This window comes from Citrus clementina, unplaced genomic scaffold, assembly GCF_000493195.1.
Source record: "Citrus clementina cultivar Clemenules unplaced genomic scaffold, Citrus_clementina_v1.0 scaffold_7, whole genome shotgun sequence".
Taxonomy (NCBI): Eukaryota; Viridiplantae; Streptophyta; class Magnoliopsida; order Sapindales; family Rutaceae; genus Citrus; species Citrus x clementina.
The window spans coordinates 5,566,381-5,579,225 of record NW_006262075.1 but is presented as its reverse complement, the minus strand read 5'-3'; the positions used below and the strand labels follow the sequence as shown (position 1 = coordinate 5,579,225).

The following is a 12,845-nucleotide window of genomic DNA, read 5'->3' as shown; positions in this document are numbered from 1 at the left end:
ACTCGTGCTTTTATGATTTAACTTCGTTCTAATTTTAATAAGATATGGACTTCCTTAATAGAAGGGGATTTAACATCTATCTTATAATAATGAGGGCTTTAATCTTATTTCTTGTAGTCATTTGCACGGTATTTTCTTATCAAATGAGGAATTATAGTGATTAGGTGATGAAAAATGAAGCTAGGGTAAAATACTATACAAACATTGAAAACAAAGAAAAGCAAACATGAATTAATCTGCACTTTCTTTGATGCTAAAAGGAGATTATTAAAATTATAAGTAGACAAATGTTTTGATAAATTCTAGCTCAACGTGATATGAAGAAACTCTATGATCCTGTTTGGAATTAAAGTGTTGTAGCTTTTAAGCTACATCTGCTGTGAAAAAAAAAATTATAATTATGAAGCAAAAGTTAATAATATGTAGTAAATATAAATTTTAAATAATGATTTTCACAAAATTATTAAAGATATAATAAATTTTTCATCATACAAGAGAAAAATTATATTAATATAGCTTCCAAACTACATCAGCTAGTGTTTACCAAACACTTTAGTGTTGTAACTTTTAAATTACAGCTGTCCAACCTCAATGTTAAACTCACCTTACAACTAAAGCTCAATCATTATTTTTTATTAAAATGTACTACGAGTGTTTGTATTAACTGCATCCCTCTTTGTTATATAAATTTGGAAGTTGGAAGTGAAACATATTTTACAAGCAAAAGCCACGGCACGGAATGAAGAGAATAAATACTCATTTAACCGCTTCGAATAAATAATTAAAAGTTGCGTCAATTGTAACTGCCTATTAGCTTAGTTGGTAAGAGCGTCGTGCTAATAACGTGAAGGTCACAAGTTCGAGACCTGCATGGGCCAAGTTGAAATTATTAATGTTTTTATTAAACTTTTCTTTCCTCATTTTGTCATAATCATTGATCGAGAGCAATGTTTTGCACTTTTTATCATACAAGTGCGCTTAATTATGCATTATCTAGATTGAGAAAATGGGTCATTAAATCATGTTCACATTATATCAGTTTCATGTTATACTAAATTTAGGTTGATCAAGCACGACCTATTTAATAATCGTGTCAAAATATTGAGACACTAATCTAACACAAAAAATAAAAAAGATTATTCAATGACTCGATTGATATTTATATATTTAACAATATTATATATATATTACACATTTAAACTATTAAAATTTTAATTATATCGATATTATTAAACATACATGTCTACCAATATTGTACACATTTACACTATTAACGTTCCTAATCTATATAAAATTTAAAAAATGAAGGACTGTGTATATGTTTATCCTTCAAAAATAAAAAATAAAGAAAGAAAATAATGTCTAATATTTAAATTTTGATCATAAAAACCTACAAATTAATTTAGAATAAAAAAAGATAATCGTATTATTAAGTGAACAAATGTATCAAAAATTTTAACACTAACCCAACATTAAAAAAATCGTGTCAATTTAAATTCATTTAATAATCATATCAAATTTAATAATTCATACTCATATCTTATTATTGTGTTGCTATCAATTAATTAAATTGCGTCAAATTTTATCAGCTATCTATTATCGATCAAGCGAAAACGACGTTTGCCTTTGATTAGGTTTTTCGAATAATGTTTAGAATGGTAATAACGTTGCGACCCTTAATCTTTTCACAATCACAAATTAAGCCCGCATTTCATGATCACTGGAACCGACAGTCGCTAGACTTTTAGCCTCGAATTTAACAAGATCCCGGCCGTCTCGCTTTGCTTGAAAACAAACTCAAATAGTGTATATTGAAATTAAAACATGAAAAAAAAAAAGACCAATGAGACAGCTCACCCGAGACATACGCTATAGCCAAGCCATCATCCTTACAGACACCGCAACTTTACGCCATTAGTTTATGATTTCGTTTCTGCAACTGGTGGAACCCACCCTTTTCACTGTTACCCATCAGTCATACTTCATATTTTCATCCCACCCAACAAATTAAACTTGTTCAAATATTGTGATTTGTGAAGTTGGTCGGTCTTGGTAAGCTCGATCTCTTACTAACTCTCAGTAGAAATGGCCAGCGGAGGAGGCTATGGAGATCCCAATCAGAAAATTGATTACGTATTCAAAGTTGTTTTAATCGGAGACTCCGCCGTCGGCAAGTCTCAGATACTGGCAAGGTTTGCTCGAAACGAGTTCAGTTTGGACTCTAAAGCCACCATTGGAGTTGAGTTTCAAACTAGGACTTTAGTTATTCAACATAAGAGCGTCAAGGCACAGATCTGGGACACTGCTGGCCAAGAACGGTGCCTTTTTTTTTTTCACTTCTCAATTCTTCTTCTTTTACGTGTGTAATAGCTTCTGATCTGATTGTTTCTGTATCGCATGTTTTTACTTTAGATTTTTGCTGAAACTGTATTGTGGGTTAGGTTCAGTAGCAGTTTTGAACCACTGGGTTCGGTTGATGCCTTTGAATGTTTGTGATTTCATCCAAATATGGGTTATTTGTCGATGTGTATTAACTATGCATATCAGATTGATCTTTGCGGTTTAAAGTGCGTTGATTTAATCGCTTAAAACTTGTGTTTGATTTCTGTGATACAAGTGAATTGGGGGATCCTGTTTAGTGATCGGATTATTAGTGTTATTGGATTGGACATAAGAGTTACTTACTCTCGAATGATCCTGCTGCATGAGTTGTGGATTTAATTTGTACAGTTTGTCATGGCACACCAGGCATTGGATTTATAATTTATCGATTTCCTTCCTCTCCTTGTCCTTTTGGTGTAATGAGCAGATACAGGGCTGTTACAAGTGCATATTACAGAGGTGCTGTTGGGGCAATGCTGGTTTACGACATTAGCAGACGCCAGAGCTTTGATCACATACCCCGTTGGCTGGAAGAGTTGCGAAGCCATGCTGACAAGAATATTGTTATCATTCTCATTGGCAACAAAAGTGACCTTGAGGAGCAGCGGGCGGTTCCTACAGAAGATGCCAAAGAATTTGCTCAGAAGGAAGGACTATTCTTCTTGGAGACCTCAGCACTGGAAGCAACTAATGTGGAAAATGCTTTCATGACTGTGTTGACTGAGATTTTCAACATTGTAAACAAGAAGAATCTAACTGCTGGTGAAGGTCAAGGCAATGGCAACCCTGCATCCCTTTCTGGCAAGAAGATTCTTGTTCCAGGCCCAGCTCAAGAAATCCCTGCCAAGAGCAGCATGTGCTGTAGAACATGATGCAATTTGATATTACTCTCATATTGCACGAATCGGTTTTATGTAGTTAATAACATTTTTTTGAAAGGTGTTGTGCGTTTGGTGTGTATATTTTTCACATTGGCTTAGTTATCTCGTAGGAGCAGAAGATTCTTTCCTTATTTTGAATGCAAAAATAGAACCAGAGTCAAAGCTGAGTGGAACCTCATTTGTTTGATCTTTTTACGGTTGGCCTTGTCCCGTTAATCTTGACCCTTGGTCGATAATTTTGCATGTTAATTGCATGTAAACCATCCCCGGCGTTGAAATGTTAAGACTGTGGCATGAGCATAAAACGCCTCTCAAAATATACAGCTGCCATTTTGGCTTCAATTTCCCACTCTACTTTACGTTTAATGATTCAAGGATTTGAAATATTTGCTTGTGTTCTTGCGTTCTCTTTGCTTGCGTTCTTAATATTCACACAATAATAATAATAATAAATAAATAAAATAAAATAAAATTTTTAATCAAGATTATCTAGAGAGCTCTCTTTATCCATATCATAGTTATGTGCCATATTGCTTTGGCATGCTCTTCGAAGGATTCCTAAGCCTGAAAGAAAATAAATAACTGCAGCAACAAAAAGTTTACCTACTCTCAAAATTGTTTTTGGCTGCATGGCAAAAAAATCTAATTGTTGCACACGTTAAACAGAAATAGTTTAGAAAGAATACAAAAATATATAATGATAAGTTTGCTACCACAACAATGAAGGTAGTCAGGGGTCTAAACACTTGCTATCACATCAAGTATTCACCGCCACTTCAAGACTTTCTGGCTCCTCCTTGCCATTATCATTCATCTCTTCTTGCACTTCATCGGTCCCCATAGCGTTTTCCTGAACTAAATCACCCTTTTCAATCTCCAAACGCATTAAAAGCCTTTCTAGCAGTTCCTGGCAGTCAATTGCTGTAACCATCACACTCAAACAGGCCCTACCCTTCCAGCATCCTATTGCTATTGTTGACGCATCAATTTGGACAGGATTTGACAAAGCTTCCCCACCTGCCGAATCAGCAGATCAATAATTGAGTAAACAAACAAATTCAGTGAACCTATTAACATCTTGTAACAGTATGCACTGTAAAGACCTTTACTTAATACTATCACACAGCACCCCATCATCAGCTTTGAAGCCTTTTCTCCAAACTCAGCATCAACAAAATCCGCAAATTTAATAGTCTTGTATTGCAAAAGGTGTTTGAAGTCTACCAGAGATGCATATAGAATCTGTTTGGTGATGTATGGAAGAATTACTGGTAAACCTTCAGATGATATCCTGAAAGAACATGGTGCAGAGTTACCTTCCCGGGATGTTTGCCGCTCCTGTTTAAAGGAAAAAGAAAAAATAAGTAAAAAGTTAATCTAAAAATAGAATTTTTTTTAGTTCATTTGGACAACTCTTTGTTGCAGATCAAGCATGTAGCTCCTTTGTTCATAGCTTTAGTAAAGAGACAATGAGTGAAATAAAGTTGGTAAATACGTAGGTCTGTGATTAATGAGAGTTTTTAATTCTAAATGAGTAGAACACAAATAAGCTGAGAATGGGTAGCAAAAGATGTGGATAAAGAACTTTGACCCAAGTCCATTGGAAGGGAGTGCAAGGCAAGGAAAAATAATAAAGATTAGAACGACTGGAAGCCAAGTTATGCTGGAATATACTTACAAACATTTTCAGGCCAACAGAAGTTATCTTAAGTTGCTGTCCAACTCGGAAATTTAGATCAAGAGCATCCTTAACTGACTTCGAAACATAGTAAATTCTCTTCACACGGTTTGTGTCACCGTTTCTGGAGACAAGCTGACCACTAAGCTGAAACGAGTCGTCGATGCCATAGAATGTCTTTATGCTGTTGATAATAGTTTCATCATTGAAGAAAATAACAGGGTCAATCCCTTTCCATTTGCCTTGAATTTGTAACTTCCTCTTCCCACCAGTTCTTTCAGATTTTGTTTCCGTGTTAACAGGCACTTCAGTTTCCTCCGAATCGACCTTTTCACATGTCAAAGGATCAGGTTCCACTGCAGCCCCATCTTCATTATCAATAGAATTAGCCTCCAAAGAGCCTTCTGGATCTTTTTCATCTGTACCGTCTGCTAAATCAACCTCCATTCCATTCAATTCCTCTGTATCCTGGTTTTGTAATTTTTTAGGTGGATCATCATTTCTAGGGAGCATCTTCTCTTCTGGGTTGATATGTTTCTCCTGGACTACTGCAGGAAATAGACTTGTAAGAATACATAAATATACATATTTCCTCATAGATGCCAACTGAAAGCTCAGAAAGGGAGGAAGCACTGATGCTCCTCGCATTGTTGGAACTCAAGCTTTGCAGAAGCAGATGGTCATCAAGCATCATACTAAATGGAGCTTATTATGCTTGTGCCACCAGCATTAGCTAAATATTCTTAGTTATAGTAAAGCCAAAACCTTAACTTATAAATTTATAAAAATAACAAGCTGTCCCAGTGTTATTACCTGGCAGCGGGGAAACTTTCTGGAGGACAGCAATGAAAAAGGCTCCAGAGTTCTGATCATGAGGAACTAACCTCATGCAACGTTCTAATGGAAGATCGGAGACTTCCTCTTCCAAATCATCCGCCGAAGTCAAAACATCTTCCACTTGCTGAAGTCCTTCATCAGAATTTACATCAGTAACATTCCCATGCTTAGGTTCAATGTCAGTTACGTCCATATGGCTACTGCCAGAAGGGAACATGCTGGGAACAATCCCGATTCTCCGGAATTTCCGAACATGTTTGTGGGAAGCTAACCAGATGCCCTTGTCACGTACCTACATACACAGAGAACATAGTATTTCAAATGCAGCAGACTAGTGTAATGCCAAACACAAGCAGATAAAAGTAAAAGGTCATAACACTTTTCTTAATTGAGACCAAAATATACATCACATTGTTTATATAAGCAAAATGCCGGAATGTGTTTAGGTGTCAACACAAATTATAAAGCTTTTAAAATGTTTTTATTTTTTATTTTATACCCCCAACAAGATATATTCTCTTTACAGCAACCAGAATTTTACCATATATTTACTCAACAATGAAGCCTAGTAGTTTGTTACTTTTTTAATGTCTTAAATCTTGTTCGTGTTCCTGTCAACATAATATTAAGGGTTCACATGCTCGTGCACATTACCAAACATCAATTTAGAGTGTCCGACCAGGAGCAGGTATTGTTTTCTATTGACACGTCCAGAAAGATGCAAATGCTTAACTCCAGAGTTTTAGGCAATGGAAAGACTTTTCATTGTATAGCATAAGTTTAGTAATAGCAAGACACAAACTAATGCACACCACAAATTTTGATCCATATAGAAATAGCATATCAAACCATAGACAGGAACAGGATTAAAGCCTGGATTCAGAGGAGTCATGACTCACCTTCCACTTTCTAAGACCTGGCCGACGAATAAGTTGGGGAACCTCATTTGAGACATCAACGAGTTCAACAGATCCTTCACATTTCCGCAAAATCTGAAGAATGTGGAAGACAAGGGCAACATTATTAAACCATAGTAGAATGTAAAACATAAAATGTTCCTGGCAAACAACAATGAGTCATAAAAGATGGTGACTTGGGGGGTGCAACCAGTAAGATCATATCTATAAACGACAGCAAACAAGTAAATCATTACTTTATCATAATTCTAATGATGATAAAACAATCTAACACATTTCACCACCAAACTATAAATGGTTACATGTAATAACAAATACATTACCTCGGCAACCACAGCCTCATTCTCCACTGGATTCATGGAGCAGGTAGAATAAACAATTCTTCCACCAACTTTGAGTAGAGATATACCTGCAGTAACAAAAACCACCATCGTAAGTGCAATATGCCCCGCTGAATGGAAATGGAAAGAAATAACTCTTAGAAAAAGAAAGGAGCCCAATCCAAAATTAAGTATGTGGCAGGCTTATTGAGATAATGGAGCAACACTGTTAACACTCTAGGTTACCAAGTATGTTAATGTTTAAGCAATAGACATTCATCCAAAATCTCAATTTTATTAAACCAAAAAAAAAGGATAAGAGTATTTATCAAGATACCAATCATCTTGACATTCTCTTCAAAAAGTTTTTCTTTCAAGGAAAACTAAATGAGTCAAACAACCTCTAGTGGACTGATATGCCTGTTATGCAACGGCAATGGAATTAAAACTTTTGGAATCGAATGACTTATCAAGAATGCTGTGTTCAGACAGACATCAGGCATTTCATCAATTTTCTGGTCTTCACTAGTTGACTGGTAAGGGTTCATTTATCAGCCAATGTGACCCTGAGCAAATAGTGGATGATAATTTTGACCTAGGCTAGCATGACTAACAATCAAAAAGCAACATCAACATATTCAACTCCGTGACACACAAAGACAATAATAAAAAATTACCAACCTAGAAAACTTAAAAACCATTTGACCATAGATCATAAAAGAACTTCAATATTATATGTTTTTAGGAAAGGTACCTCGCATGGCTATCTGAACTTGTAGGCTATGGAGCCCATTGCCTAATCCTACATTCCTGCATTATGGCAATGCAAAACTAATTCCACATGTAGTGTAAAACAGCAAATGAAGATTTAAAAAAGTATTAAGAGAAAAATATCCAACCATTTTCTCCAGATATCTGGAGCCTTGCGCAGGGTACCGTCTCCACTGCAAGGAACATCACATAGCACACGGTCAAATAGAAGTTGACCCATGTTTGACTCTGATTCAATTCCTTTATCGAAAGCACTGGAGAAATTTTTATTTGCTCGGCAACCAGGGAAGTGTTGGGCTTCATGATTTGTGACAATCAAGTTGGCAGTGCACATTCGTTTTGTTTGGTGGATGAGAAGATTACATCTTTGGACATCAAGATCATTTGCTATAACCTATTGATGAATTTTTTAAAAAAAAAATTGAAGAAAGAATAAAATGAACCAAATTAGCAAACAGAACTAAAATAATGAAACAAGAGCTCCACAGATGACCATGAAAACTTGCTCTAGCAAATTAGCAGTAATGTTGCTAGCTACATTTTAGATGTAATACAGAGAAAGAGAAGCAGAAGAAACCAAATGAACCAGATAGAGTAGATACTGGCATAGAAGATAATTAAAGTAGGACAAACCATTCCATTAGGAAGAGCTCCTGGATTTGTTGATTGATGTATAATCTCCAGCAATTGGAATGTTTTTGAACCAGGAGCTGCACACACTGGATAACACAAGAGAAAGCAGTGAGGACAACCACATTACGTTTGTTTTCAATTTTTGGATTAATAATGCATTAGTGTTTCATGCCTATAACCTGCAACTCAAAACCCATATCAAAATAGCAAGGTATACAAGATGCAAAATTAAGATGTAAGAGTATAAACTTTATTTATTTATTTATTAACCAACGCATGCTAGTGAGGCTCAAACCCAAGACCTGATTACTAGCGAGGTAGCTCCTTACAACTAGAGCTAGATCTTGGCTGAGATGTAAGAGTATAAATTAAAACCTCCTATGAAGCTTTTAAATAATAATAAATAAAAACAGACAGACAGAGAACATCATTTGCATAAACTAAAATGGGAAAACAAACTTTGTTTTTAAGAGAGAGAGAAATAGAGAAACAAGCCTTAGATGTGCATAAGTTGCTTACTGTCAAGTACAAAATGATCTGGTTGCACATCCAGGAAGAGGGGAGGTACCTACAACAGAAACAATCCTTAAGCTGAAGAAAAAACTGCAGCCATTGAACACAGAAATTTTTATAAATAATAATGTTATTGCAAAACCCCCAACAGTTAAGTCAGCCCACCATGCTGACAGCCTCCTGTCTGGTGATGTTTCCGATTTCATTTTCTAGTTTTAGGAACTTGTGGAACCTGAAAGTGGTAATCATAATTAATGTTAACTCTTTCACATATAGTTCAATAATCCAAATCAGCTGATCATATTTCAGACAACTTACACATACTGTAAAAAGATTCCAATAGCAAAGAACCAACAAACAAAAAGGTAAATCATATCATTTGAATTAAAGTTGTTAATAGCATAGCTTATGATAATACACAGAATAAATATTGATATTATTAATAAAATTAACGAGAGAGATGAACAGCTTATGCTTTTCATGATCATTGACAGAATAAAGTCAAACAGCTCTCAAGTGACAGGTGCAAACACCATAAACTGACAACTAAGCTAAAGATTTAGCATCTGCACAGAAGAAAGCTAAAACAAGAAAAGAAGTTTACATCCAATATAAATATTAGCCATGGTGTTTCCATACAAGAGGACTTATATTAGGAGCTACAAACTCAACACAAACACTCCAAAATTCCAAATACAGACTTGCAGCCAATACTTGCACAACTGAAGAGGGTTCATAGCATCGAGAAATTACATCTCCTGACAAAGTTCCCAATGCTCCCATCATAATCCACCATTTTTCATGAAAAGCTAGCAGTAAGCAAGTATATGGCCATAAACTAACATAAAAAATTTAGTGAAAATTTTATCCTCGACCAAATACCAAGGTACAATCAAATTCTTACTGTATTGAGGTCACTTACTAAATTCTCCCAAACACCCAATAAACTCTTCCTGATCATGAATCCTTATTTTTGAAGCAAAATTTGACCTTTTTCACCAAACTTCACTTTCTCAGCACAAGATTATCTGAAAACTGTATCATGGCAGGTTTGTTGCAGCAAAGTTTAAATATCATATGTTCTCTGTGATTATTAATGCATGAGAATTAAAAAAAAAAAAAAAGGAGAGAGAGAGATCTCTCATAGGAAATCTTGGACACCAATATTCAATGTGCCTAAACTTCCATCACAGCTTTTACCAATTCAAATTTGTATTGTAAAACACACAGACTAAAGTAACTACGAGTAATTTTTATGCATGCAACCATCCACACACAGAAAGATTCATATAAACACATAACCAAATGAACATAGAAGGAATTAGCATTACTGGTGAGGCTCCATACAGCTCCTCCTTTATACATTTTAGGGTGAAGCCATTCCTCTGTTACCACTTAAAGCTACCAAAAAGAACATCATATAACGCATAATACCTCTCAAGGGTTTGGTTCTTCCTCAACTGCATGCGAGAAAAATTTGAATGCCAAGCAAGATTGTTGGGGTACCAAGGCAACGGTCTAATAGGCTCCACTTCACCCTCTTCGATTACCTGAAGAATAAAAGACAATAAGTTCTGAAGAGAATGCAGCACGATTTTAGATGTGTTACTCTCAGGAAGTAAATATTGTGCCTTACCTCAGTTTGAAGAGATTTCATAAAGTCATTCTCCAACTGAGATCGAATATCTGAACAAAATTGGCTACTGCAAAATAAAAATAAAAAACAAAAACTACTAACTAAGCTACAAATTTTTTGCGATGACTCATTCAATAGCTGAGAAAAGAAAAATTAAGTTCAAAGGAAAAGGAAAGATCAAGTGTGGAGTAAAGCATAGGAATAAGGAAAGTCCTTCAACACAGGAAAGAAGAAGAGCACCCTTGGTAAACCATCCTTTTATTCCATAATTTCAGTACTGGAAATACCCCAAAAAAGGCCAAGAATGGATCGTTTAGACGAATTTCAGTTGCTGTTAATGGTGCCACCGGGATTTGAATAACCTTTTGTTTCAGAAAATAGAAAAATATAACAGAAAATGCTGATGGCCCCGTTAACACAACCTCTACCACCATGCCTGCTGCAGCCTAATCCTGTTATAAAACTATCGGCTAACATATCCGACGACATAATCCCGGATCAGTTTTACTATTGCCTCCCAATATTCCTATAGAATTTCAATGCAATCAGCAACCAATCCACAAACTTTGACTCCAGTACCATTTGAAATTCTAATTTTTGAGTTCCCTTGATTCTTATACATTATTATTATTTAACAAGCATAATGTAATCTGTTTCAATATCAATTCTTTTTTTATTTTAAACCTAAAAGCTCCGCCGCCCCCTCCTTGTTAGCATAGAGGTTGAGCAATATGTGAAAATAAAACTAGTTACAATCTAGTGCTTATACCTGGGAATCGAAGGAGCTATGTACCCAGTTAATTAAGCTCCACAGGCCAAGCAACCCACTCAACAGGTAATCCAAGTCGAAAATCACCAACCAAACATAGCTAATCACATGCCAACGACAGCAGCAAACACAAAGAAGAATTTCCAGGACATTACCACAGATAATGTAGGCATTAAGTTAAGCATGAAGTTGCAAGCCAACAATTCACAATTACAGAGCAGCAACTCCCTATTCTAAATTTACCCAATTGTTAAACAAGTTAAGCTCTAAACAACACCAAGAGTAGTGGTAATTTGTTTTCAAAATGTTTCTAGTAAATGAAGACTATGCGCTCCATAATTTAAAGTAAAATAGCACATAAGATAGAGAACTCACTAGAAGCAACAATTTTAATATAAAAAAAAAATGTGTAAGAAATATTTTTTTATAATTACCTAGAGTTGATTCTAAAAGCAGCAGGCAATGGCTTACGAAGAACTTCGATAAACCTGTCCCATTCTTCAGCCGCCACAATCCCTTGCTCCTATAATTACACAAACTCATTAAAGCATTTAAAAACAAAATAATTAAATAAACAAATATAGAAAGAAACCTGTAAGATGCATCAAGGAAAACAAGTAAAGTAGACCTTGTAGTACTCATCGAAGGAGGGATTCTGAGTGGCGAAGGGTTGCCACGGAGACGCATGACCGTCAGTAGAATCGGGATCTGATTTGGAACGTTTCCAAACATTCTCTCTGCTTTGCTTGAAATGTTTTCGTTGAGTGCGAGACCTGTAGCTCCTCCCTTCTCTTCCTCCGCCGCCCATTTTTTCTTTCTTTCCTTACGTTACTGTTAGACTCTCCCTGCCGCTATGCATACGCCCACTGCCTAGACTAGAGGCTAGTTGCTTCTTTCGTGGTGCCGTTTCCTGCGATACACGCCCGCCCTTGCGTTGCGTGCTATTGTTTTGCGCGTTATGATTACGAGTCACAGATTCATCTATGGGCTATGGACTTCATATACTAATTGTACGTGATTAACCCAGCCCACTTAATAATATTCCCACGATTTGCTGTTTTTGGATCGCCACAATCAAATCCAATCGAACCCATGTACCTCTTAAAAGTTCCACCACCTATACTCTATGTTTTTTGGGTGGGGGGCGGGGGGATGATTTGTTGGAAAAAAAATTTATGTGTTTAATTTTCAATTGTCCTTAATTATAATTTTATTTAATTATAATCTATTGTTCTCTTTTGATTTCTTATTGTTTAAATATTTTTATACTTAAAATTACTTTGAAATTATAATTTGAAATATGTGTTATTTCAACCAATGATTAATATTAAAAAACTTATCACTCATATAACTTTTTAATTTGTGTGTAGAGTAATAATAAAATTGAAAATAATTAAAAAAAGTAGCACAATAATACTTTGAGTTTTAAAAATAAAACAAATCAAATGAAATTTGAAAACTTAGAAAAGTGTATCTAAAAAAAGAGATATTTTCGAAAATAAAATGAA

The 12,845-nt window shown here is 35.3% G+C and overlaps 2 protein-coding genes across 3 annotated transcripts; one reads left to right on the top strand and one right to left on the bottom strand.

Annotated features, from left to right (window-relative positions):
• Positions 1-1,760: 1,760 nt before the first annotated feature.
• Positions 1,761-3,605, top strand: LOC18036950 (ras-related protein Rab11A). The gene is made up of 2 exons (XM_006426285.2): positions 1,761-2,318; positions 2,810-3,605. Exons 1-2 carry the CDS (start codon positions 2,086-2,088, stop codon positions 3,252-3,254), a joined length of 678 nt encoding a protein of 225 aa, XP_006426348.1. The 5' UTR covers positions 1,761-2,085; the 3' UTR covers positions 3,255-3,605.
• Positions 3,606-3,716: 111 nt separating this feature from the next.
• LOC18036615 (tRNA (cytosine(34)-C(5))-methyltransferase) lies at positions 3,717-12,391 on the bottom strand. Of its 2 annotated transcripts, none has more exons than XM_024180302.1 (15): positions 11,966-12,391; positions 11,772-11,860; positions 10,569-10,635; positions 10,367-10,482; positions 9,098-9,164; positions 8,939-8,987; positions 8,420-8,505; positions 7,915-8,180; positions 7,770-7,825; positions 7,019-7,104; positions 6,678-6,770; positions 5,755-6,070; positions 4,942-5,489; positions 4,373-4,601; positions 3,717-4,280 (listed from the first exon to the last, which is right to left on the bottom strand). In XM_024180302.1, the coding sequence occupies exons 1-15, from the start codon at positions 12,143-12,145 to the stop codon at positions 4,021-4,023; spliced, it is 2,508 nt and encodes an 835-aa protein (XP_024036070.1). In that variant the 5' UTR covers positions 12,146-12,391; the 3' UTR covers positions 3,717-4,020. The 2 variants fall into 2 exon arrangements, with proteins under 2 accessions (XP_024036070.1, XP_006426346.1); XM_006426283.2 differs by having other exon boundaries at positions 4,367-4,601; positions 11,966-12,390.
• Between the last annotated feature and the right edge of the window lie 454 nt (positions 12,392-12,845).

Excerpts from the sequence above, each read along its gene's own strand:
- LOC18036950 (XM_006426285.2), top strand. The coding sequence starts at position 2,086 with ATGGCCAGCGGAGGAGGCTATGGAGATCCCAATCAGAAAATTGATTAC. Across the intron at positions 2,319-2,809 it reads GACACTGCTGGCCAAGAACG|ATACAGGGCTGTTACAAGTG; the intron begins GTGCCTTTTTTT and ends TGTAATGAGCAG.
- LOC18036615 (XM_006426283.2), bottom strand. The coding sequence starts at position 12,145 with ATGGGCGGCGGAGGAAGAGAAGGGAGGAGCTACAGGTCTCGCACTCAA. Across the intron at positions 7,105-7,769 it reads AGTTCAGATAGCCATGCGAG|GTATATCTCTACTCAAAGTT; the intron begins GTACCTTTCCTA and ends TTGTTACTGCAG. Across the intron at positions 4,281-4,366 it reads TGTGATAGTATTAAGTAAAG|GTGGGGAAGCTTTGTCAAAT; the intron begins GTCTTTACAGTG and ends CTGATTCGGCAG.